Raw genomic sequence first — 24,843 nt, 5'->3', positions numbered from 1 at the left:
ATTTGCTTTAAATTGAATTTCTCTCTCCAATTCTATGTTTTTGTTTAGGCTAGCTCCTTTTTCTTTTGGGAAACATATGCTATCAACTTTTAGAATTGTATCTCCATGTATTTGAAAATATCTGCCCCATTAAAGGACAGTATATGGACAAATATCTGGCGGTGGTCTGCAAGGATTGTTACTAATGTCACTTGATTATGTAGTGCTGGGGTTAGGGTCAGCAAACCTTGGGTAGGTTAATCTGAACTAAGGCACATAAAAGTAAGCAGCTTTCTTCACTATGAACATTATTTAAACAAAATGTTTTATTCCAGGCTCACCAATGAGCACCTACCTTTCCGACTGGCTCTGACACCATTCCAGTTCAGATTTAAAACTCTGACATGACAAGTCAGAGCTCACTTCTCTCACTGAACAAGAAACAGGGGGTGAGTGGGATATACAGTCGTGGTCAAAAGTTTACATACAATGATTTCTACAACTCCCATTTTTCTATGATGGAGAGATACATAATATTGTGTCACAAAAAACATTCATGAAGTTTGGTTCAGTAATGAATTTTTTATAGGTCTCTTTGAAAATGTGACCACATCTGCTGGCTCAAAAATATACATACAATAATTGCAATATTTGGTTAAATGTCTCTCGGTCATTTTCACCTCAGTTGGGTGCTTTTGATAGCCATCTACAAGCTACAAGCAGAATCAGTGAAGTTCAAATAAAATTGTTGGCTTCCTGGCACAGACTTGGTGGGATTCAAGTCAGGACTTTGGGAAGGCCGTTCCAAAATCTCAATTCTAGCCTGATTGATCCATTCCTTTACCACTTCTGATGTGTGTTTGGGATCATTGTCCTGTTGGAACACCCATCTGCACCAAAGACCCAATCTTCTGACTGATGATTTTAGGTTTTCCTGAAGAATTTGGAGATAATCCTCCTTCTTCATTATTCCATTTACTTTCTTTAGAGCAGCAGATTCACTGGCAGCAAAACAGCCCCACAGCAAAATACTACCAGCACCATGCCTGACAGTAGGTTTGGTGTTCTTGGGGTTAAAGGCCTCACCTTCTCTCCTCCAAACATATTGCTGCTCATTGTGGTCAAACAACTCAGTTTTTGTTTCCTGTGATCACAGAGTTTTCCTCCAGAAGGTTTTTTCTTTGTCCATGTGATCAGCAGCAAACTTCAGTTGAGCTTTAAGGTGCCTGGTCTGGATCAAGAGCTTCTTTCTAACACAGCAGCCTCTCAGCCTATGTTGATGTAAAACACACCTGACTGTGGACACTGACACCTGTCTTCCAGCAGCTTCTAATTCATTGCAGACTTGCTTTTTGGTGGTTTTTGGTTGACTCTTGACCATCCTGACCAGTTTTCTCTCAGCAGCAGGTGATAGTTTGTGTTTTCTTCCTGATGGTGGCAGTGACACAACTGTGCCATGCACTTTATACTTACAGTTGTTTGTACAGTTGATCTTGGGACCTGTAACTGCTTTGACTTTCCTGACTTGTTCAAATCAATAATGTACTCCTTCAGATCAATGCTGAGCTCCTTAGACTTTTCCACTGTAGTGTTTGTGGCTGAGTCTAATGGGTGTATTAAAGAGGTCCTATTAAAACAGACCCAGAAAAGTCACCAGCTGTTATCAATCAGAATCAGTCAGAAGAAGTTAAGAGGCCATGCTACAAAGAACATTTGTCAAAGTAAAATTGCAAAAATCAATCTGCAAAGTCAGACGCTGAAACTAAACTCAGTTTGGTCTGTGACTCCCTAACTTGAGGCTGACATAAACAGCAGATCCGAGAGCACAGACCAGAGGTCCTCTTGTCAGACTGACACAAGCGTATCGTTATGGTAATGAATTAAACATTAAGACAAACTAGTCTATTGAGAGAAAGTACAGTAATAGGCCGTGTGACCAAAGACACCCTAAAGCAGGAACCAACATTATATTCCCAATATATGCAGAAAAACATTGCAAACCAAGTAGAAAAAGTGTGTGCTACTTCTTCTCCAAAAAATTACATAGTGGAAATAAGTAACATTATTATAACAACAATATAAACATGTTACCTCACCATGATTTCTCTGTCCCCCTAAAGAACAAAAGAAAAAAACTTTTGTAGCAGGGTTCTGATTTAAATTGTGTACAAAAATCAGATTAGCAAAATCCACCCCAAAATAATCTGACACCACTCTGCCATATACCAATGTGCAGTAAAGGTCTTTTCACACAAGTATGATCGTGCTGCAAAATCCTCTGTCAAAAAGGAATACAGGGGTGACTGGTAGGCCATGAGGTTGAGATTAAGGAAGGCTCGTAACTCCTTATTTTCTGCAGTGGCGATACTGAGGTGCACCAGGTAATCCCAGAGAGCGAATTTAAGACCTGGACTTTTAAATGGTAATCAAATTGGCTTGTAACTTTACCCATCTTACATGCAGCCTGTGTGATGTGGCTCTGGTCCTGAAATAAAAAGAATCTGCTGATAACGGATCTCGCTGGCAAGGGATCATCGGGATCTGGGCTTTTGGAAATGTGAGTTTAAGTCCTTTCATTCGTCATAAAAAAAACAAAAAAAAAAACCCCAAAAAACAATACCTCTATATACAGTCGTATGAGTCTCACAGTCTGAGGAATAAAGCTGCTCTGCAGTCCGGTGGTATGGCAGCAGATACTTCTGTATCTTTTGACATATGGCAGCCAATTGAACAGACTGTGACTGGGGTGGCTGTTGTCTTTTAGTATTCTTTGGGCTCTGTGCAGACATCTCACTTGGCACTGCGTACCAGTGATAGTCTGTGTAGTTTTAATCATCTGCTGTAGAGCTTTCCTGTCCTGGGCCGTTAAATGTTAGTTGCTCCTCTGTAAAAGTTTCTTATTAAGTTTCTGTAACAAATAGAGCCTTTTCTATACTTTTTATTCACCAAGGTGGTGATGTATGAGAACTAAGATAGGTTCTTTGTGATCCCAAGAACCACTGATGTAGACAGGGACGTGTGTCTTTGCCATCTCTTTTTTTAAACTTAACAATCAGCTCCTTGGTTTTGCTGACATTGAGTGGTAGATTGTTACATGTAATGCAACTGTTGATGGTGGTGTCTTCTGCAAACTTCACAATAGAGTTCTCTCTATGTCTTGGAGTGCAGTAATGGGTCTACAGTGTGAAATGGAGGGGCTGAGCACACAGCCCTGAGGGGCTCTGGTGTTGAGCACCAACGTAGAGGAGGGGTGACTGCCAATCTGAACTGTCTGGGGTTTGTTTGTGAGGAAGTCTAATATCCAGTTGCAGAGTATGTACTTAAGTCCAGAGTGTGAAGTTTTCAAATCAGGCTCATGGGTGAGATTTTACTGAATGCTGACAAAAATCAGCATCCTGATAGCTGTTCATATCTCCAGGTGTGTGAAGACAGAGGATGGCAGTGGATATGGCAAATCTTCTGTGGATCTGCTGGTTCTGAAAGCATACTTGTGAGGGTCCAGGCTGACAGAGATGTTGTCTTTGATATGCTGTGGTGAGAGCCACAGGGCTGTAGTCATTAAGACTAGACATTGCTGACGTTTTAGGTACAGGGACAATGGTGGCTGTCTCGAAGCAGGTGGGAACAGTCTCCTGTGAGTGTTAGACGAAAAAAATGTCAGTAATAACATCAGCTAGCTGAATGGGACATGTTGATGGTATTACTGACATTTTTAACATATCACATAGACAGATTACAGTTAACCCTCTCTCTCTCTCTCAACGGTTGATAATTAAATCTAAGAGGCGTCAGTTGATTGAATTTAATGTTAATGTTTGGTAGTTTAGATGAGCAGTTCATGAGGAAGCTGCAAGCAGTAATACCAGAGGCCAAACAATTGGCCCATTCTGGACACACTAGGCACTGCACTTGAAATATAAATCTGGCTGTCCAGCATGGGCACTGACACACCTAAAGATAGCAAATTAACATTAACTGGGAAGAACATCAGACCCATCACTATTCTCCCAGTATTCAGTAAACTGATGAAACAAATAGTTTTTCAATTGGCTTACAGATACAACTACACCACTTGGTCCACCCTTACACAAATGACAGATGGCTGGTTGAAGGAGATAGATCTAAGATGATAGGAGCAGTGTTACTGGATTTTAGCGCTGCATTTGATTTTATAGATCATTATATTTTAATTGGTAAACTACAATGAATGAAGCTGATCAATAGTATAGGTTGGTCATGTATATATATACTGCTCAAAAAATCAAGGGAACACTTAAAGAAACTTGGGGCAGGATCAAGAAATAAGACTCAATAGTGACACGACGGCCGTTGCGGCATTAGGGTAACTGCAGCCATCAGCCAAGCTGGCGCGGGAGTGCACATGAACTCTTCACAGCAGTGCAGCTGATGCCTTATCCCCTACACACACGAAGCAACCTGGAAGCCGGCTCGCTGTGTGTAGCGACACACAAGCGCGGCGATTTACCGTTACGGTTGATGCAGTCTGAAAGGCACAGGCGAAAGCAAACACGGCATATTGGGGGACAAAAATATCGTCTCTGATACGGGATTGCTGTGTGTAAGCGGCTAATGTTACTACACAGACACAAACAAACCGTTAGCCTGTGGCTACAGCCAGCTGCTAACGTCACCTCCCGGATAACAGGTTGGGCTTTAGGTCCCATATATAAAGGGACATATTTCTAACTATTTGGTTTCAGACTAAAGGACCGTGGAAAAGGTGCAGTCTGTAACTATTCAGTGTTACACACTGGTGGACTAAGTTACATGTTTGCAGCTAACGCTACTTTGCACGTTAGGTCACTCCGAGTCCTCATGATCTCATATGATTTTCAAATCAAGCTCTAAATATGACCTGTAATGTTTTCTTACCTGGTTACTAGGAAATGAGCCATGTCAACATCTGTTTTCAGTCCCAATTCAAGTTGAAGCTGCCTCCATGAGTCGAACGCTAACCGATGTTTATTCGGGTGCCAGCCCGGCTTTGGTCGTAATTTCGTTTTGACTCACGACATGCCGCTAAAAAAACCTTTGTTTTCTTCTTAGTATGACTTTTTAGTGGACTTTGTGTGGTGGTGGGTCGTTTGCTGGCCATAGCAGAATCCATTACTACCCAAACACTAGTTTGGGTCCACCACGCTTGTCTTCTTCCCGTATCCAAGGACGCGCATTCAGCGTCATCTGACGTCACGTCCGCAAGACTGTGCGGAAAATTCGGACCCAAATTGCAGTACATTATGCAGCACACAGCCTGTTCAAGGCAATGGGGAGATACGTGGGTGGGCTTATTCTTTTTGGTTTTGAAGGCTTCATCACCTATTAGCATTAACAAACTTAAAATGCATGTTTATTTTTTCACAAATCCTGCCCCAAGTTCCTTTAATCGTCACAGTACACAGGTCAGTTAAACCAGGGATATCAATCTGTCCATTGAGGAAGCACAAGTGATTGTGAATCAATCATCTGCTTTGGTGCAAATGAAAGTGACAACAGGTGCAATGGAGAGGCAAAAGCAGGACAGCTCCCAAAAAAGGATTGGTTTTGGATGTGGTGGCCACAGACAATTGCTCTCTCCTGATCCTTCCCTGCTGTTTCATCTCTAGTTCTGTGTTCTGCTAGAGTCCGTGTCACTACTAGTAGCACGAGGTGGTACCTGCAGCCCAATCAGGTTGTACAGGTAGCACAGCTCATCCAGAATGGCACATTCATGCATGCGGTCACAAGAAGGTTTGCTGTGTCTCCTAGCACAGTCTCAAGAGATTGGAGGAGAGACCAGCCATTACATGAGGAGAGCTGGACAGGGCCGCAGAAGGGCATTGACCCAGCAGCAGGACCCTACAAAATGAACTCCAGCAGGCTACTGGTGTGCATGTTTCTGACCAAACTGTCAGAAACAGACTGCTCACAGCCCAGCACCGTGCAGCTTAACTGGCATTAGCGAGAGAACATCAGAATTGGTAGGTCTGCCATTGGCGCCCCGATGAGAGCAGGTTCACACTGAGCATTTGTGACAGGTGTGAAAGAGTCTAGAGACACCATGCTGAATGCCTGTGACATCACCCAGCATGACCGGTTTGGTGGTGGGTCAGTGATGGCATGGGGAGACATATCCTTGGCGGGTCGCACAGACCTCCATGTCATAGCCAACGGTACCCTGACTGCTGTTAGGTCCTGGGAAGAAATCCTCAGTGACTGCCAGACCTTAAGCTGATACAGTAGGCCCGGGGTTCCTCCTGGTGTAGGGCAATGCCCAGCTTCATGTGGCCAGAGTGTGTAGGCAGTTCCTGGATGACAAAGGCATTGATAGCATTGACTGGCCTTCTCATTCCCCTGACCTAAATCCAATTTAGCACTAGGGCTGCCCGATATGGTCAAAAAGTGATGCCTCCAAGTACCGCCACAAACTGTCCAGGAGATCACTGATGCCCTGATCCAGGTCTGAGATGTGATCTCCCTGGACACCATCCACCAACTCATCAGGAGCATGCCCAGGATGTTGTCAGGAGTGCATACAGGCACGCGGGGGCCATACACACTACTGAGTCTAAATATGAGTTGCCGTGATAAAGTTCATCCATCAAGTTGGATCAGTCTGTGATTTTACTTTACTTATTTTGGGTATGATTTTGAATCCTGCCCTCAATGGGTTGATGATTTTGGTTTCCATTGACCGTTACGTCATTTCATTCTCAATAAAATATACAAAATCAGTAAAGATTTTGAACTTGAATAATGTGTCCATCAAGATCTGATGTGTGATCAAAGTGTAATTTGTTCTTGTTCCTGGGTAACCTAAACTAGTCTCAGATTCCCCTGAGTTAGAAAGTTTAAAGAGTTAAAAATGTATATCAGAATGAATAAATGAACATCTTATGACCATCTCTTGATTTAGCACAATTTGAGGTGCACTTGTGATGAACACAATGTAACACAAAATCAGCAGTTTGATCTCTTTATTATTACCCTGAATCCTGAGTTCCAATCATGTTACTTTATAGCCGGAAAGTTAGAATTACAAGTTGAGCAGTTTTGGCCTGGCTGGGAAAACATACAGTAGTTGTAGCAGCATAACTGTTAGTTAACTTAATGGTAGCTTGCATGAATACATTTAGGGATGTAACTATTGATTACTTTCATTATCAATTAATGGGCAGATTATTGTCAATAAAATTTCTGTTATACACTCAGTGGCCCCTCTATCAAGTACACCTGTACAATGAAGTCCAATAACACTGTTCGACATAAAGTCTACTTTGGTCGTGGTCAAGTACATGTAATGGAGAAAAAAAACTGATAGTAAACTTTGTAAAATTTACGGCAGAGCTGTTGCATGTACAGCTAATAAGCTAATAAGTGTCCACTAGAGTCCTAAGTGACTTGTATTCACTTACTGTAATGTGCAATTAGGGGGACTGCTCAAAATGGGTGGAGGAAAAATGCTTGACTCTGCTCACAGTGAGCAACTCTCTTCCTGTTTCCCTCCTTTTAATTATTTTATGCCGGACATAATAAAAATAATTGTGAACAAAAACACACCTTAAATACAAATCTAGTAAGATTTTTAGAGATCATAAGAAATATCATATAAAGTATCTTTTTTGTTTCTACATTCATCCAGTTCTTTTTGCTATACATCTCAAACTCTGATACAAGCTAATCATATTTGTCTGCAGCAAAATAAATAAATAAATGAGTAAATACATTTCTATGTATCATCAGCTACTCACATGTAGGCTATGTGTAGCTTCGCTATGTATAGGTCATGATACATATTCAGAGGCAGAATACATTACAGTGGGCAAATGAAACAACAAAAACAGTGAAGTGACACAGAAAAGTAGAAATGTATTCAAAATCGACTGCATAACTTTAAATCTAGGTTACCTTGTTACTTTGTAAATCTAGACTAGGTTCTCAAAGTGCGGCCCGCGGGCCAATGGTGGCCCGCAGAAACATTTCTGGTGGCCCGCCAATAAAAAAAGGTATGTTAACCTAGTAACAAATATTCCATGTGACTTAATGACAAGCTTATTGATGACAGGCAATGATAAATATTAATGATGATGATGATGATGATGATGACTTGTTTGGTAAGCTTGTATTTTAAAAGTCTCTCTCTTTCTCCCCCTCCCTCTCTCTCTCTCTCCGTGTGTGTGTGTGTGTCTGTCTGTCTGTCTGTCTCTGCAGGTTTTCCTGAGGTGCTTTGGTAGCTGGAATTGCTTCTGAATAAGGTCCATGCTGATAAGACAGGAAGCAAGGCACACTGAGACCGACTGTTTATTTTAAATAAGTTTTGACATATATTCTGAAATGGACTGCACACAGGACTGTTATATCCCAAATTTGACTGTAGAGGGCAGAAAACCCTAGGGATTTTGTGTGCATTACAATGTTTCTCAAGGTTTTCTCAAGTTTTGCCAGGTTTAGCCTCATTTATTAATTAAAATGCGTTTATTGCACATTATTGGATGCAGACCAATAAATGTAAACTGTAGAGATGCAACCTGGTCATTAAAATGATTACAAATGGGATTTTTTTCTGTTTTTTCCAATTTTTTTAACTTTGAGAACCCCTGCTCTAGACCTATTACTGCTGAAACAAATTCATCAAACAAGATTTTTTCATTGTAAGTAATTACAAAAATTATTGACGATGTTGTTACGTTTGTTACGTTGTTAGTTTTTCTGTACACCTCAATGAAGCCTCAACATTGAGGTGTACAGAAAACCTACACACAGATCAGTACTTGCTGTTCGACTCTCATCACCTACTGGAGCACAAGCTGGGGGTCATCAGAACCCTAAACCATCGGGCTGAGACCGTGCCCACTAAGTCAGAGGGGAAGGAGAAGGAACAGAAGCACATCAGGGGAGTACTTAAAACCTGTGGCTACCCAAACTGGACCTTTGTCAAAACCACTAAAAGATCCAGAGCAGACAGAGGGGAGGAGACGAGAAAACAACATGGTCATTCCTTATGTCGTAGGAACATCTGAGAAACTCAGGAAGATTTTCAATAAACATCATATCCTGGTTCACTTCAAACCTACCAACATGCTGAGGCAGAAACGTGTCCATCCTAAAGACAAAACACTCAGGCATTAACAGAGTAATGTAGTTTATGCTGTTCAATGCAGCCAGGACTGCACAGATTTGTACATTGGGGAGACAAAACAACCTCTCCATAAACAAATGGCACAACACAGGAGGGCCAACTCCTCAGGTCAAGACTCTGCTGTCCACTTACATATGAAGGAAACAAATCATTCCTTTGAGGACAACAATGTAAACATCTTGGCCAGAGAAGACAGATGGTTTGAAAGAGGAGTAAAAGAATCCATCTGTGTCGAACTGGAACGACCGTCTTTGAACAGAGGAGGTGGCCTAAGACATTACTTATCACCCACCTACAATGCAGTACTGAATTCCCTCCAAAGACAGCTTAACAACCATTCACACCTGGGCTCACCTAGCCCTAGCAACCCACATGAAGGCCGGTTGGGTCAACGATACACAAGTGGCCCTAATGACTCTGAAACTCAGAGCTCACACGTGTCCTTAATGACTCTGTAAGGACACTCCCACACAGAGTTTAAAAGCCTGCAACTCCCCTCCAGTTAGTTAGAACTGAGGAAGCCTCTTGGATGAGAAGTGAAATGTCTTCAACAAACTGAAACAAGTCCAGTTGCCTACGATACAGCACCTAGAATCTTTACTTTTACTCTGTTAATTTGGAAATAATGGTGCTAGTAATGGCGGCACTTTTATTCATTATTTTATGCATATGTAAGTGGGTCTGTTGTGGCAATAAGTTTGACAATATATACACACATTATATCATGCTTCAAAACTACTGCTACTGTTCCTGCTTTCTGCCCTAATGTAAATATTCAAGCTAAAGGTGCATGAGCGCCCAGTGCCATGCATTTGACTAGTCATGCTTACTGGTGTAATCTGATGAAAAGAGACAGAAAAGTAGAGACAAAAACAATGCACACAAATGTGGACATGACTCATAATGTTTAAACTACAGGTGGTCTTCAGGTCTAAGTAAAGAAGACAGCTGTATTTAATATACAAAGAACAAACATCACAGGCACAGGATTATCTTCCTATTCACCTAAATAAGTTTTTTAAAACCACTTCTGTAGCCTAATTGGGTCATTCCATGCCAACTCACCCAAAATCCAGAAGTTTTCCCAGTTCCTGTCATGGATTTTCTTGAAAAAAAAAATCACGTTGATGAATTCCTGAAGTTTGGCCCCATTTTTGTGATTCTGTGTATGTATATTCATAGGCTCACCAATCACTTATTTTTCACTGGATTGGGTTGAAATTTGTCTTGTGTATACAAGAGACACTAAGGAAACTTGGCAACATGTATTCATTTAAATAGTTGTTGCTGAATGGTTCAGAAAATGCATATCTCCACTAGTTTTCACTTTCTTTCAACCAAATTTTGGTTCTGTGTAGTATTAATGTAGTTCTGTGGAGTATTAATGTAGTTCTGCCACATCTAGAAGTTATTTGGTCCTGCTTTAAAAAAATGAGTGCCACAGATCTTGCCAACCACAAAAACACACTTTTTGGGTTATTTTGACTGTAGATTTTCCCCAAGAAGTATTATTTTAATTTCCTTGAAATTTTTGTATGTGAAAGTGTTAATATTCATCGCATGATGTTATATTTCTCCTTCATTGTTAAAATTAGCTAATTTTTCAAACTTTTCACTGTGGTTTAAATAATTCCAGTCAGATCCACAACAAATAACACTTGGGGAAAGGACAGAAGTATGCTGGTGTTTTTCTCCTTCCTTTTTTAAAAATTTGTTTACATTTTTTAGTTAGTACTTTTGTTTGTACCGACTCAAGTAGTTATTTTGAAGACTATTTTTACTTCTACTTGAGTAACTTTTTTATGAAAAGTAACAGTATTTTTACTTGAATAGAGTTTTTGGCTACTTGACCCACCTCTTGTTTCACTTCATATATTTCTATCCAAGCAGGTATTTGATTAAGCTCTTCTAAGATGAAACTTTGTTTGTTATGTTCAATGTCAACTTCAGGTGGCCCTAAACAAAACCCCCACAAAATGGGACGAAAAGGCTGTGGCGCTGCTCACAGTGGGAGGAGTCAAAAGTTAACTCTACCCACATTGAGTAAATGTCTGGCTCAATCTTGGTCACAGTTGTAGTAATAACACCATTCAAGGCATCCATATCAAAAAATGTGTTTGTTTATGTTGTGTTCAAGTTTCATTTTTAAACTTAGTATCGGCCAACATATAGTTATCAGATTTTCTACCAATTAAAAATATCAGTAACGTATTGTTCCATGCAATGTGGTTTCCTATGTCTCAATAAAGGCTGTCCCACAGTCATCATTTCAAACAGTGAAGGAAAACATTTAATTGGTACGTCCTTCAGCCCAGTCTGATTCACCAGCTATTTGGTTGCTCACTGAGCAGGTCTGATTTTTAAGGTTGGAAAACATCAGCCATCAACTGACTTTGTGCGGAGCAAACATTCCTGCCTTCAGCCCACAAAGGAATTTCATCAAAGCCAAGCTGATCATGTCCCAACTTGTCTTGCCCTGATGATTCTCATTCTGTGGTATTCATGGCTGTTTACCTTGGAGGAACCAGATTCATAAACTCGTGCGAAACAAGCCCAACAGGATCCTTCCTCACCATTTCGAAAAACATTATTGGGAAACCATGAAAAGCTCTCACATGTCATCTTTTATAATGTTTGCTTTTATTATCTTCAATTTGCTTGTCAAGAAAATTAAAATCATTCACTGTTTATTATAGTTTATAGTTTTTTATGCTGAAGCAGGTCATCATTGAACAATGAAACTCCTCATTGATCTCTGTGGTAATTTCTGTCACAGTGACCATGTTTGGGAATTTGGAAAAGGCCAAGGGAAGAGCAGCTAGCATTGATAAGCTTGCTGGCACCTGGTGACCAGGGTAAACAAGTGATAATTGATAATTTTAGTTCATACATTGGAGAAGTTAAAATAGAGCTATGTGATCATCACAGGGAGGGAATACTGAATGTGTGGCTTTGTGATAATCTCAAGTTCAACAGTTTCTCATTTTTCCATGTAATTTGAAAGATTTGTTTTGTGGTCCTGTACTGACAAAAACTAAATAACAAACAATAATAAGACTGAACAAAATGGCAATAAAAAAATATTATTGAGTTCTTTATTAACTGCTTATTTATTAATGACCACACTTTGAAAAATCCCCATGTATGAAGGTCAGAGGTCAGAACAGCTCTCCTGGAGTTTGCAAGGATTCTAGATCTTGCTTAAGCACAGTTCATGCTTCCTTGTGTTGCTAATTATTTCAGGGCTTGCTTTACTTGCTTCATGCCTATGTTAAAACTATTTGACATTTGCACTGACTGTAAGTAACCATCGAAACAAACTTTTAATTAAATTAGCAATTACATGTAAAAAGAAATGTTTTTGTGTGTGAAAAACTGTAAATGGCATGTAATACTGCACAGGGGTGTGAATGGCTACTTGCAAATGTATTGTTTACTTTGTACATTTTGTACTGGATTTATTGTTAGATAGCTTGAATTATTCAGGTAGTTTTTCAGGAAAGTTTAACTGTTAAATAATGCATAATCCATTTGTATATCAGCAAATACAGACTTCTTTTAACCTCTTCAGCTGGAAAGAGTGGAAGGCTGCACAGGCCTGAATGGTGACAATTTTCCCTCTGTCCTAAGAAATGTGAACCTTCTCACGGTTTCCTAACCACTGCCTTTTCTTCTCACAGAGTTAAAGATGGGAGACCCACAGCCCTGAGACATGATGAAAGTTGTCATGGCTTAAGTGTTACAAAAGTGCTCTGTATAAACAGATCCAACCACCATAGAGCAACATTAGCATCACTTGGAGTGGTGTTTTTGTTGACCTGATTTAAGATGGGGTTGATGAGAACTGTGAGACCAAAGTTTTTTTAACCAAGTCCAAGTCAAGTCTTAAGTCTCTGAAATGTTTCTTGCAAGTCTGATCTATTAATGCTAGAATGAAAATTACAATAGTATGCCAAATCACACAAATTCTTTTTTTTCAATTCGACTCAGTTCAAATTTATTTATATAGTTCCACATCATAACAGATAATAATAATGATAATAATAATAATAATAATAGTAATAGCTGCGGGTGCTGAGCAGGGACATATGAACACATGAACACAGACCCAGAATCTACAAGCAGTTTGTTTCAATTCAAAATTCATTTGAGCTAGATTTAAAAAACCAGGAAACATAGCTGGGCCAGACATAATCAGCAGCCTATTTAAAGGCTTTTTTTGTATTTTAGTAATGACAAATTTTCAACAAACAAAGATGAAATCTTAAGATGCAATCACTCTGCACTCGGTAAAGTGTTTCTAAGGGTCTGGTGTTTCTCTATGAGGTACACTGAATATTGTATTTTTTTATTACCCCAACGAATTCATTGCAAATCACACACATTGGTTTGGCATTCTGACATGTCAGTACTTACCATTCAAGGCAGGGGTGAGATTTCATTTTCAGTTTGACGTTTCAGGGTTGACAGAGACATCCACCAATCAGTCATAAAATTAAAACCACTGGCATTTGAAGTGAATAACAATGATCACCTCATTTTGTGATCAAATTGTTAGTGAGCTTGAATACACAGAATAGTATGAAAACATTTACAGCCATCCTGTCCACAAATGAATGTGGTTTTAATGTGGCTTATTTCCCTGTCATCAAAATTGTGGTGGCATTTGTTACTACTGAGTTCATGCATGTTAGCCTTTTTTTTTTTTCTTTTTTTTTTTATTGGGACAGCAGTTCATATAGAAAGTCAAATGTGCATACAAAGTCATTTTAAACTCTTCTGCAGTCCACATATTTTCTGTATTCAAAAACTATTTACAAGGTGGGAGAGGAAAGCTGTGCATAAAAAAGAAAAATTAAATAAAAGTAAATAAATAAATAAATAAAAGGGTAGACAAGAGGAGATTTATGAGAAGCTAAAACCAATACTGTTTGTTAGATAGAAGCAGCATAACAGAGTCTTTCATGCCTCCATGAAATCTGGCTGTAAAGGTTGTACATATTTAATCCATTTAGTTCAGAATTTAGTGAACACTTCTTTCTAAAGGCGAAGGGAGAAAGTATTATTATTAGACTTGCTTTTATAGGCGTCAGTAAATATTTTCAGTATTGGGTCATTAAAGTCTGTTTTATTCTAAATATTATGTTCATAGTGATTGCGTATATGGAAATATCTATAAAAATAATTTATTATTTTTCCCTCAGGTATTCAAAGTCTTTCAATTGTTCTTTTTCTGTTAGGGAGTAAAATTTTGTTATTCCTCTTGCAGTCCAGGATTTAAATCTATAGTCCATTTTGTTTAGCTTGAACATAGGATCATAAGCGCACAATTGGATTATTTGTAGTTTATCGTCTAGTTTATACTCATCCCTAATAGTATCCCAAATTTTTAGTTGAGCTTTGAGGAGTGGATTCTTTGCATCATTTATGAATCCCACCAGGTTTTTGTGGGGTAGTACTGCATGAATTGGAGGGTCATTCATAATGGAAAGTGTCTTTCCACCTAGCCTGGAATGTTGGGGTACATATGTTAATTAAGGGTTTAATTTGAGCTGCAGAATAATAAGCTTTTAAATTTGGTAGAGTCATTCCTCCTTTCTCTTTTGGGAGTTGTAGGGTTTTGCATTTAATCCTAGGTTTTTTCCCTTGCCAAATAAATCTAGAGATTATTTTATTCAATTCAGAAAAATGTTTTGAGGGGACTTCTACAGGAAGGGCTTGAAATAGAAAGAGATATCGTGGAAGCATGTTCATTTTCAAACAATCAATTCTATGACTTAGGCCAAGGAAGGAAACAGAGCTCCATCTATGTATGTCATCTTTGATTTTCGTTAATAGGGGGTTATAATTTATCTCAGCCAGTGTTGAGATGATTTCTGAAGGTTTATCCCTAGATATTTCAATGAGTTTTGATCCCATTTAAATTTCTCTCTAAGGTGTTTTAAAGGTACATAATTAAATGACATGCTTTGTGTTTTTTGTATATTTAATTTATACCCTGCATAGTTATCAAATGTGTCAAGAAGTTTCATAAGGCTAGAGAAGGATTCAGAAAGGTTATTTAAATAAACCAAAATGTCATCCGCATACAGCGCCACCTTGTGGTCTTCTTTGTTAATGTGGATTCCTTTAATGCTTTCTGTCTGCCTTATGTACTGTGCAAGAGGCTCTATGTACAGTGTGAACAGTAATGGTGAAAGCGGGCATCCTTGAATCACCTTAGAGCGTGGATCTCTCGATCCACGCTCTAAGTTGATTCTGTCTGAAAGGTGCCCATTTATTTTAACCTGAGCCGATGGTTTACTATACAAGGTATGGATGGCCTTTGGGAAGTTTTTATGAATGCCAAATCTTTCAAGGACTTCATAAGAAAGGCCTGCTCACTGAGTCAAAAGCCTTCTCAGCATCCAAACTCACTAGGACAGCTTCAGGCTTGTTTTGTTGAATATGGTTTAGTATGTACAGAGACCGTCTGATGTTATCGTGGGTTTGTCTTTGTGAGATGAATCCAGTCTGGTCATTGTGTATAAGCTGTGGCAGAATCTTTTCTAGTCTTTTGGCAAGGATAGCTGTGTATAATTTATAGTCAACATTTAACACCGAAATAGGTCTGTATGATCCACATTCTAGTTTATCTTTTCCTTCTTTGTGAATAACTGAAATTACCGCATCATTCCATGAAGGAGGCATTTTTGTGTCTGTTAAAGTTGTATTACAAGCTCGAAGAAGACTAGGCATTAATTCTGACCGGAAAGCCCTATACCACTCTGAGGGGAGGCCGTCCGGGCCAGGTGATTTATTAACTTTAAGTCTGGTGTTGGCACTGCTTAGCTCTACTTCAGTAATTGCAGCTGTTAGTATTTGATTTTGTGCCTCTGACAACCCTGTAAAGGGAACTCAGGAATTTAGTAATCTGTTGTTTGTCCTCTAGTTGTGGCTGTGTATATAGAGACTTGTAATAATTTCTAAACATTTTTTGTATTTCTTCTTGTTTGTGTTTTATTGTCTTAGAATCCGGATCCGTTATTTTATATGTGGTGTTATCAGCTTGTTGTTTTTTAAGCTTTCTCACCAGAAGTTTTGTTGATTTTGAACCTGACTCAGTATTTTTGCTTTGTAAATACCATCTTTTTTTCAATTTCCTGAGAATATAATATGTTCAATTAATTTTAATTAAACTATTTTCTTTATTTTCATCATTATGGTTGTTTTTTGTTCTCTTTTGTGTTGTGCCTCAAGATCTTTCAATTCTTTGTTGAGGTCTTTTAGTCTTGTTTGTTTTTGTTTCTTTTCTTGGGCACATAAAGATATAATTTTCCCCCTGATTACTGCTTTTAGGGTGTTCCATACTTTAGCTGAGTCTACCTCTCCGGTATCATTGTCCTTTAGACACATTTTTATTTCATTTCTCATTTGAGTTTTGAATTGTGGGTTATTTAGAATACTTGTGTTTAGTCTCCACAGTGTTCTTCCTGGATTATCGTCAATATGAACAGTGCAGGAGATAGGGGCGTGATCTGATAAATCAATATTACCAATATCACAGCTATGCATTCTATGACGGTCTCTCTTAAAAACAAAAACATAATCTATTCTTGAGTATGGGTTGTGAGGGGGTGAGTAAAAAGTATAATCCTGGGTGATGGGTGAAAGTCTCTCCAGAGATCTATAATACCCAATTCTGTCATTAGGAGGTTAATTCTTTTATGTAATGATGTATCAGTTGAATTTTTTGATGAGTCAAGTTGTGGGTTGAGGCGAATGTTCCAATCTCCACCACATATCACAATTCCTGTAGCTTCTACCATTAAATCAAACATCTTTCTATAAAATGTAAAGTCGCTTCCGGGGGGGGCATAAGTATTACAAATTGTTGTGGTAACATTATCAATTTTTGCAGAAACTATTATATATCTCCCTTCCTTGTCTGTTATCTCTGAAATTTGTTTGAATAATATTTTCTGTGAGATTAAGATTGCTACTTTTCTCCTTCGACCTGACCTATAAAACAAATAATATACCCTTGAGAATCCCATTCTTTTTAGTTTTTCATGCTCCGATGGGGTGACGTGTGTCTCTTGCAAAAGTACGATTTGTGCATTTTCCTTTTTCATTTTTGATATAATTTTGCTTCTTTTTGCCGGGTTTAGAATCCCCTTTACATTATACATTATAAGAGATAACTTTAAGGACTTGCTTGTTCATATTCTTGTAAAATTTTCTACAACAAAATCTCTCCCAGCATTCCTGGTAACATAAAGACTGCACAGTGATAATCTCTCTCCCAGAGAACAATTATAAAACAACATCAAACAGAGAACAGTATTTAACAAAACTTCATGGAGGAAAAATAGAACAGTTGGTTCCAATGAAGAGGCTCGATTCAATTGGGTCAGTGGTGGGGCCCTCAAGTGTGGCCGCATGTTAGCCAGTGTCCAAACCAAAGTCCAAACACAATAAACCATAGCTGACTCGCTAATTAGTGAGCCCCAACTTCTTTAACTATGAAGAAAATATAGAGTAGGAATGAAACATATATATATATGTAAAACGAGCTGACAGTCTTTTCGATGAGTAGCAGGATTAAATATATTATTCAAACCAAGCAAAACTTATCTGCTTTCGGCTGACAAGGCAATCGCCTTTTGAATTCTTGAAGTTTTTCTGTATATTGAGAACAGTGGTCTTTCTTAGATTTCGTGTAGTCTCCTGCCACGCCGGTACCTGATCTACGCCCTTGTCATGCCGCCTCCTCGCCACCTGCCAAGCAGAAAGGAGCCGGGTCTCTTGGTCCAGAGCGCTGGGGGACCTCACCACCTTAACTGGAAACCCTCATTGCCTCTGAAGCATCCCGGAATACCCGAGTGCCGTCTTCGTAAAAGATGTGCATCCTTGCAGGATACGGTGTCTGAAACTTGATTTGTTTTTCTCTCAGCACTTTTTTTGGCTTCAGTGTATTCGCTGCATTTCTTTAGCACCTCGAGAGGAAAATCATGGTCCACATAGAAGCGAGTGTCATTGTAGAAGATTTGTTTTTTCTGCCATGCACTCCGGAGAATCTCTACTTTTGTGCGGTAGCTTCCAAACTTGACTATGATAGACCAGGGCTTTGCTTGTGGGTCATTGTGCCTCTGTGACTGCACGTGATGAGCTCGATCAATTCCAAGCTCTCTGTCAGCAGGAAGGTCGAGCGCATTTTTCAGCAGTTTATCCACGAAACCAACCATGTTGCTGCCTTCTTTACCTTCGGGTATTCCATAGATCCTTAAGTTATCCCTCCGCACACGACCCTCCTGGTCTATCAGCTTAGCTTCAAGGTTAGCTTGGTGCTGTATTAGCTGTTTTATTAGCATTCATGCTGCTTGAAGTACATTCTCTGTTCATGGATTAAAGCAAAAAAAAATCTTTTGACTGAAATGTTTTTTCGAGCTGTAGCCAAGTCATATTCTCAATTTGTAATTTGTGAAACATGTTACAGGGCATTTTACTTGACACATGCTAAAAAAATAAGATAAGATTTACAGCCACACCCCACACCATGTTCTCTAATGCAGACATCAAGTTTAAATATTTGACCAACAGTGTTTTACAGGAGGATGATCTGAACAGCTGTTCTATTCACGCTTAAAATGTTTTTTGTCTTTTCAATGTAATTTTCAATCTATGAAATCAATCTGTGCCTTTTTTTTGCCAAGCTTCTCTCAAGTTTTACTCTTTCAAATAATCAACCATCTACAGAACTTTTCAGTACGTTATTTTTCTACTTCTTCTTCTCATCATCATTATCATTAATTATTATTATTAATAATATTGTTTAAAGTGAGCCTCTTATCGTTTAACAGAAAAATACATCATACAAACAGCAACTTTTGCAGCCTTGTCAGTCTGATGGCGAGTTATCACCTTTCTGTCATCACTAACATACTGTTAGTAATCAAAGAAGCTCTGAGGCTTTGTTCTATATGTTATAATACAAGATTTCAGCATTGAGCTACAATCAGGCAACATTCATGATTTTGTACAGTCAAACTAACCAAAAACTTCTTATTGATTATCATTATAAAGTTTCAGGGCGTTCCTGTAACCATGGTAACTCACAGTGCCAGAGGGGAGGGAGAGACGCTGAATGAAGCCGTTTACACAGATACACTGCAGACAAAGTCCAGACTATAGTTGTTATTTCACACATGTAGCACACAACAGGAGACTCTCCGTGTCAGACGAGTTCTCACGTGATGACTAAACTCAATTGATAACGTAGCAGCGCGATGAGTCCTTGCTAGCTAAGCAGCTAAACTTTAGCGCCGCTCCGTGTTGAGATCCCGCCCTGTGTGGGTCACTACACTGTCATTGGTCAGGCGCGCACACGCTGTTAACGATACAATTGGCTGTAGAGTGTGACAATCTGTCAATAAAAATCAGCCAACAGTTCTCCTCCGATCTACATTGATCTCAGAAGTCGCCTCTGTTAAGTTTGAATGACGGAAATCCGTCGTAGCGACGGAGAACTTTAATCCATGTCTGTTTCATCAATTCTCCCCTCTGCCTTGTCCAATCTGTCATTTGCTCTCTTCAGTTCGTGTTTAATGTCTCCAGTTTCTACAAATACTGCAAATGTAGTTGCATTATATGTCTGAGTCAGAAACCTAATTCTTCAGGAAAACCTAAAATCATCAGCCAGAAGATTGGGTCTTGGGTGCAGGTGGGTAGGACAATGATCCCAAACACACCTACTGTCAGGCATGGTACTGGTAGTATTTTGCTGTGGGGCTGTTTTGCTGCCAGTGGATCAGCTGCTCTAAAGAAAGTAAATGGAATAATGAAGAAGGAGGATTATCTCCAAATTCTTCAGGAAAACCTAAAATCATCAGTCAAAAGATTGGGTCTTTGGTGCAGGCGGGTATTCCAACAGGACAAAAATCCCAACCACACATCAGAAGTGGTAAAGGAATGGATCAATCAGGCTAGAATTGAGATTTTGGAACGGCCTTCCTAAAGTCCTGACTTGAAACCCATAGAGAACATGTGGACTGTGCTGGAGAAACAAGACTGTTTCAGGAAGCTAACAAATTTAGTTGAACTTCACCGATTCTGTCAAGAAGAGTGGTTAAAAATTCAGCCAGAGGACAACCAGAAGCTTGTAGATGGATATCATAAACACTGAGGTGAAAATGGCCGAGAGACATTTAACCAAATATTAGTGTAGGAACACATGTCCGTCGCCTCTGCATTACATTGAGGCCCTGTTTTTCTTGTTAACTCTTTTCATCTGGATGAAGACTATTCACAGGAAGAAGGCGCCCTAAAGTCTGCCACCTTATCTCCTGGCAGAGAGGACAGTGTTTTCCTGAACCATAAAGCCTTCAGATGAGGACACTCTTAATTAATTTACAACCTAAACTCCTATGATTGAACTTTCTCTCCCCTCCAAACAGATAAATTCTTCCCTCACAGGTCAGTCTGAGTGAGCATGGAATCACCTTCTCTCTGTTCATCAGGAGTGACGAACTAACTGGTCATCAGAAGGTGTCAATACAGAGTCTTTACATTTGCAAATTAAGTAACACGTCTGATGCCTCTCTCTCTCACCCTCTCTGTCTCTCTGACTTCTGATTCACAAACACACTCTCCAGAGTGGACACCAGACACCTTCTGACTTGTTGTTCTATGCTCTTACTCTGTCTTTTGTTATTTACGACACATCTGGTCTCACTATCTGTGGGACATTCCATTCAAATGGCCTCTGTATTCTTCCAGATTTCAGACCATTTCTGATTAACCATTAAGTCAGTATCTCACCCTCTTAATTCTAACAAATTAAGAAACAGTAAAAGAAGTTCATAAAACTGATCTTTTTCCCGTTTCTCTACGATTAAGATTGACTGAGATCAAGTTTTAATGTTTAATCTGTCCTGTGTTCGGTGGAACCACAGCACCTCCTGATGGTGAGTCCTGGTACAGTTGGACGAGCTGTTTAAGAAATATTCTGTTTAATATGTCCATGGTTATAACCAGTAAATGTCTCTGATATGTCTTTGTTTTAACAAGTATTAAGCTAGAACTAGGAGAAATATGTATAAGTGATCAATTCTACCAGTTCTACCTACTGTATATTCAAGTGTGTTTTCTTTTACGTTTTAATCAAGTTTTAATTCCTTTGGAATGTTAAGTGATTTTAATCACGTCATAATCCTTTTCATGATAGACAAAGTACATCTATTGAGCCATGGTGAGATTCTGTGAAAAGGTGAAGCACTGTTTTGAAACGTTTAAAACTATAGTTTAGTTTTAGTGAGTTTCTGTGAATTTTCACACTTCCACTAGCTCCTTGGAGACAAAAAGCCGGCAGTCCTGCCCCCAAGGCACGCCCGCCATTTGGAGATAATAAAACAGGGACATCACTCCTCTCGAGTCAGTTTAGAGTTTTTGTGTTGAGTTTTTGTTTAGAGTTTTCGTTTTGAGTTTTGTTTTAAGTTTTGTTTTAGTTTTTGTTAGTGTAACTTAGTTTTTCACTCTTACTCTTGTAACTTACTTTGGAAACTCTCGTCTTCAATTTTCCGCTCTTTACTTCGCTTCAAGACAGCGACCTCAGCAGAAGTGCTCACGCATTGATTTTTCTCACTTTTATATTTTTCGCAGTATTGATTAGCTTCTTTTATTAAGTTTGTACCAGAACGAAGTTCTGTTTTAATTTGTTTTATACAGTTAAGTATCGTAACCTGCTTTTGAAGAAGTGAACTTAATTTAGATTATCTTGCATTAACTAACAACGGAAGATCCGCCTGATCAACGTATCATCCTCAGTTATTTTATTCAAGAAGTTAGATTTAGTTTACAAAGTCAGAGCCTGAGAACCACTCTAAGCAACGAAGAAGAACATCTTTATCAAAATCATCATCTCGACACTGCAGCAACTTGTTATGTCCGAAACCGTGCAAGCGGTTTCCAACGAAAGACAGACTCTTTGACAAGCCCCCAGCGCTCGCTAGCGGTACCACCCCGCTGGGCATTGAGCCAAGATCTCACCGGATCGGTACGGGACCAGCTGCCCTCTCCCTAAGACATCGGACCGAGGTGTCCAACCCGCTGATACCGGACGAGCTGACCCTCGGCCATTGGACCGGGACTGCCAGCTAGAGCCGCAAATCACCCGAGGGAATCCGCCGCCGCGGACTCAACCACTCTGCTAAGAAAGTAGGCTCTCCATCACTCACAACAGTTGGATTCACACATGATACATGAGATGGTGTCTATGGCTCTGATTCTGATCTTTTAGCTTAAGAGAAATTCGGTTAGGGTCTCGTTAGTATTAAAAATTACTCCCGTAATATTTAAATGCTTCAACCTAACTCGTGATCTCACCATCAGCCCATATTCCACTAGTAACCCATTACTTAGTTATTCCATATTTCCTGTTACCTGTTGTTATTCATTTAAATTGCCATTTCATTTATTTAAGATGAATTATTTAGTCAATAAACATATTTAACCGTATGTCATTGTCTGTGCAGGGTTGTTTTAATGTGGAGAACCGATGGATCTGTGTAGAATTCACTACTTCATTTATGAGATTGAATAAATTGATCTGAAATTGATTAGAATTGATACAAGTTAACCTTGTCCAGTCGAATTTGATTAATTACCTCCGGATTATTCAAATCGACAAAACAACGGAGGTGGTGCCCCATTAACGAGTGTTTTATTAATCGCCAGTGATTAATAAATTACATTTATTATTAGTGTATCTCCTACATTAGAATTACTGTATGTATATTTTTGATCCAGCAGATTTGGTCACATTTTCAGAAGACCTATAATAAATTCATTATTGAACCAAACTTCATGACTTTTTGTGACAAAGTAGTTTGTGTTCCATTCATTCCATCCCAGAAACATGACAGCAGTAGAAATCATTGAAACTGAAGACTGCCATGATATACATGTTCTTTACAAGTGTATGTAAACTTTTGACAAAGACTGTAGATTAACCACTGTTTTTTTCCCCAAATGATTGACAGGGCTAATAATACTGTGATCAACCGGGGCAGGTCCGACCAAGTACTGCTAAAGAGACTGCACTTACACCGCGAAACAGGAGCCTTTCCCAAACAAAATCAAGGAATGAACAATGTGTCGATACATTTTTTTTTGCCATTGACTTCAATGCAGCAGTCACCACAGTCTGGCCCCCCCAAAACATCGGTGACCTAATGACTCTTTTTCAGGTTCAGGAAATACCAACATAAGCTTGACCAAGGGGTTGAATTTGACCTAGGTTTTAACACTTAGACTGCACTCTGAGGTTTAGGAAGCTTATTATCCTGGTTCCGTTTACAAAAATGCCTGCATACACCGATGACAGGTAGGTTTCTGAAATGGTCTTTTCAACAGTTAAAATCATGTTTCAGGACTGCTATCATCACAGACAGCACTGTCATTACAACTTATAAGCCACCCCCTCTGGCATCTTTTTTAAAACAAGGCTTAACATTTATAATTATCGATACAGCCGACAGAGCAGAACATTTATAATTTTATAAAAAATTAAAAGGGGCTCGCTTGTTACCTAAAAACAGGAAGTAGCACAAAAATAAATTTGTAAATAAATTGCGCGTGCGTGTGTGTGTTCCTTACCTGAACGAGCCATACTCAGGTGGGGGCTGGTATCGGACATGAGGTACCTCCCTTGAGTGTTCTCTTCCTCTCTGCTCCTGGTAAAAATGTCCTCCAGGCTCCTGCTGCTTTGTGGGTGAGCCCATTCCTTTGAAGGGATAGTCTGGAGGCGGCCCACGATGCTGGGGCTTGTAGTAGTCGCCTGGTGGCCCTGGCGGGGGCAGCAGAGGGGCCAGTGGAGAGCTAGTAACAGGAGCATGGGCTTTCACACCGCTGGTGGCCAGGGAGAGCTGCATAAGTCGTTCGCTAAGAGACCGAACATGTCCTTGCTTTAGATCCTTCAGTCCATCATCCTGGTGCACCTTCCCCGCTCCACTCGCTCGCTGTACCGTGGGGCGGCCCTCAGTGCGCACCTTGGCACTGGTCACCCCAGTGACATAAAAGGCAGTGCCCATAGAGGCGGGGAGAGAAGGCTGCTGGGGCTGATTGTTCTGCTGCTGTGTCTGAGGAGGAGGACCATGGCCACGGAAGTATTGTGATTGCACTTTGGCCTCTTCGTATGTAGGGAGGTCCTCTTGGTTCGGGCACTGCCCTTGGCCGCCTCCACTGCAGCTTCCCGCTCCTCCTCCTGTTGCTAAAACTCCTCCCCCTCCACTGCTCCCACCCCCTCCGACTCTGGTGGAGGCCAGCTTCTCCAGGCCATTGTCCGCCTGAAGCTCCTGACCTTGGGGCTCCTGACGGGCAATGTGGGGGGTCATGGAGTGATCATCAGAGGGGCCTACCTGTCCCTGTCCTTGTCCGGAGTAACCTCCTCCTGCTCCTCCTCCTGCTCCTCCTTGCTGTTGTTGCTGCTGTTGCAGCACATAATTACGGTTTATCTGCTCCTGCAGGAGGCGCTGCAGTACGGTGCTGCTGCCACCTCCTACGCTGTTGCTGCTGTTGGACGACTCCTCAGCTGCGGGCCTCATTTCTGCTTCACGCTGGCAACGCACCTCATGGAAGGACAAGCTACGCCCTCGGTCAATAGTCCCTGGGAGGATGAGGAAGAGAAAGTGGAGAGGGAGAAAGAGGAAAAGGAAGCAGTGTTGAGAAGGGATGAGTTTCATAAAAGAGAA

At 40.0% G+C, this 24,843-nt stretch overlaps 1 protein-coding gene across 2 annotated transcripts in view; it reads right to left on the bottom strand.

The window, feature by feature from the left end:
• The window catches only part of amot (angiomotin), a 152,900-nt gene that overhangs the window by 71,361 nt on the left and 56,696 nt on the right, over positions 1-24,843 (bottom strand). For both annotated transcript variants that reach the window (XM_073479540.1, XM_073479541.1), the window contains one exon: positions 23,750-24,758. In XM_073479540.1, coding sequence (XP_073335641.1) covers positions 23,750-24,758 — 1,009 coding nt within the window. The remainder of the gene's footprint in view (positions 1-23,749; positions 24,759-24,843) is intronic.

The sequence above is a fragment of the Pagrus major genome, chromosome 13 (assembly GCF_040436345.1).
Source record: "Pagrus major chromosome 13, Pma_NU_1.0".
Classification (NCBI taxonomy): domain Eukaryota; kingdom Metazoa; phylum Chordata; class Actinopteri; order Spariformes; family Sparidae; genus Pagrus; species Pagrus major.
Note: the sequence above shows the minus strand (reverse complement) of the source record. Positions and strands in the feature narration are given on the sequence as shown.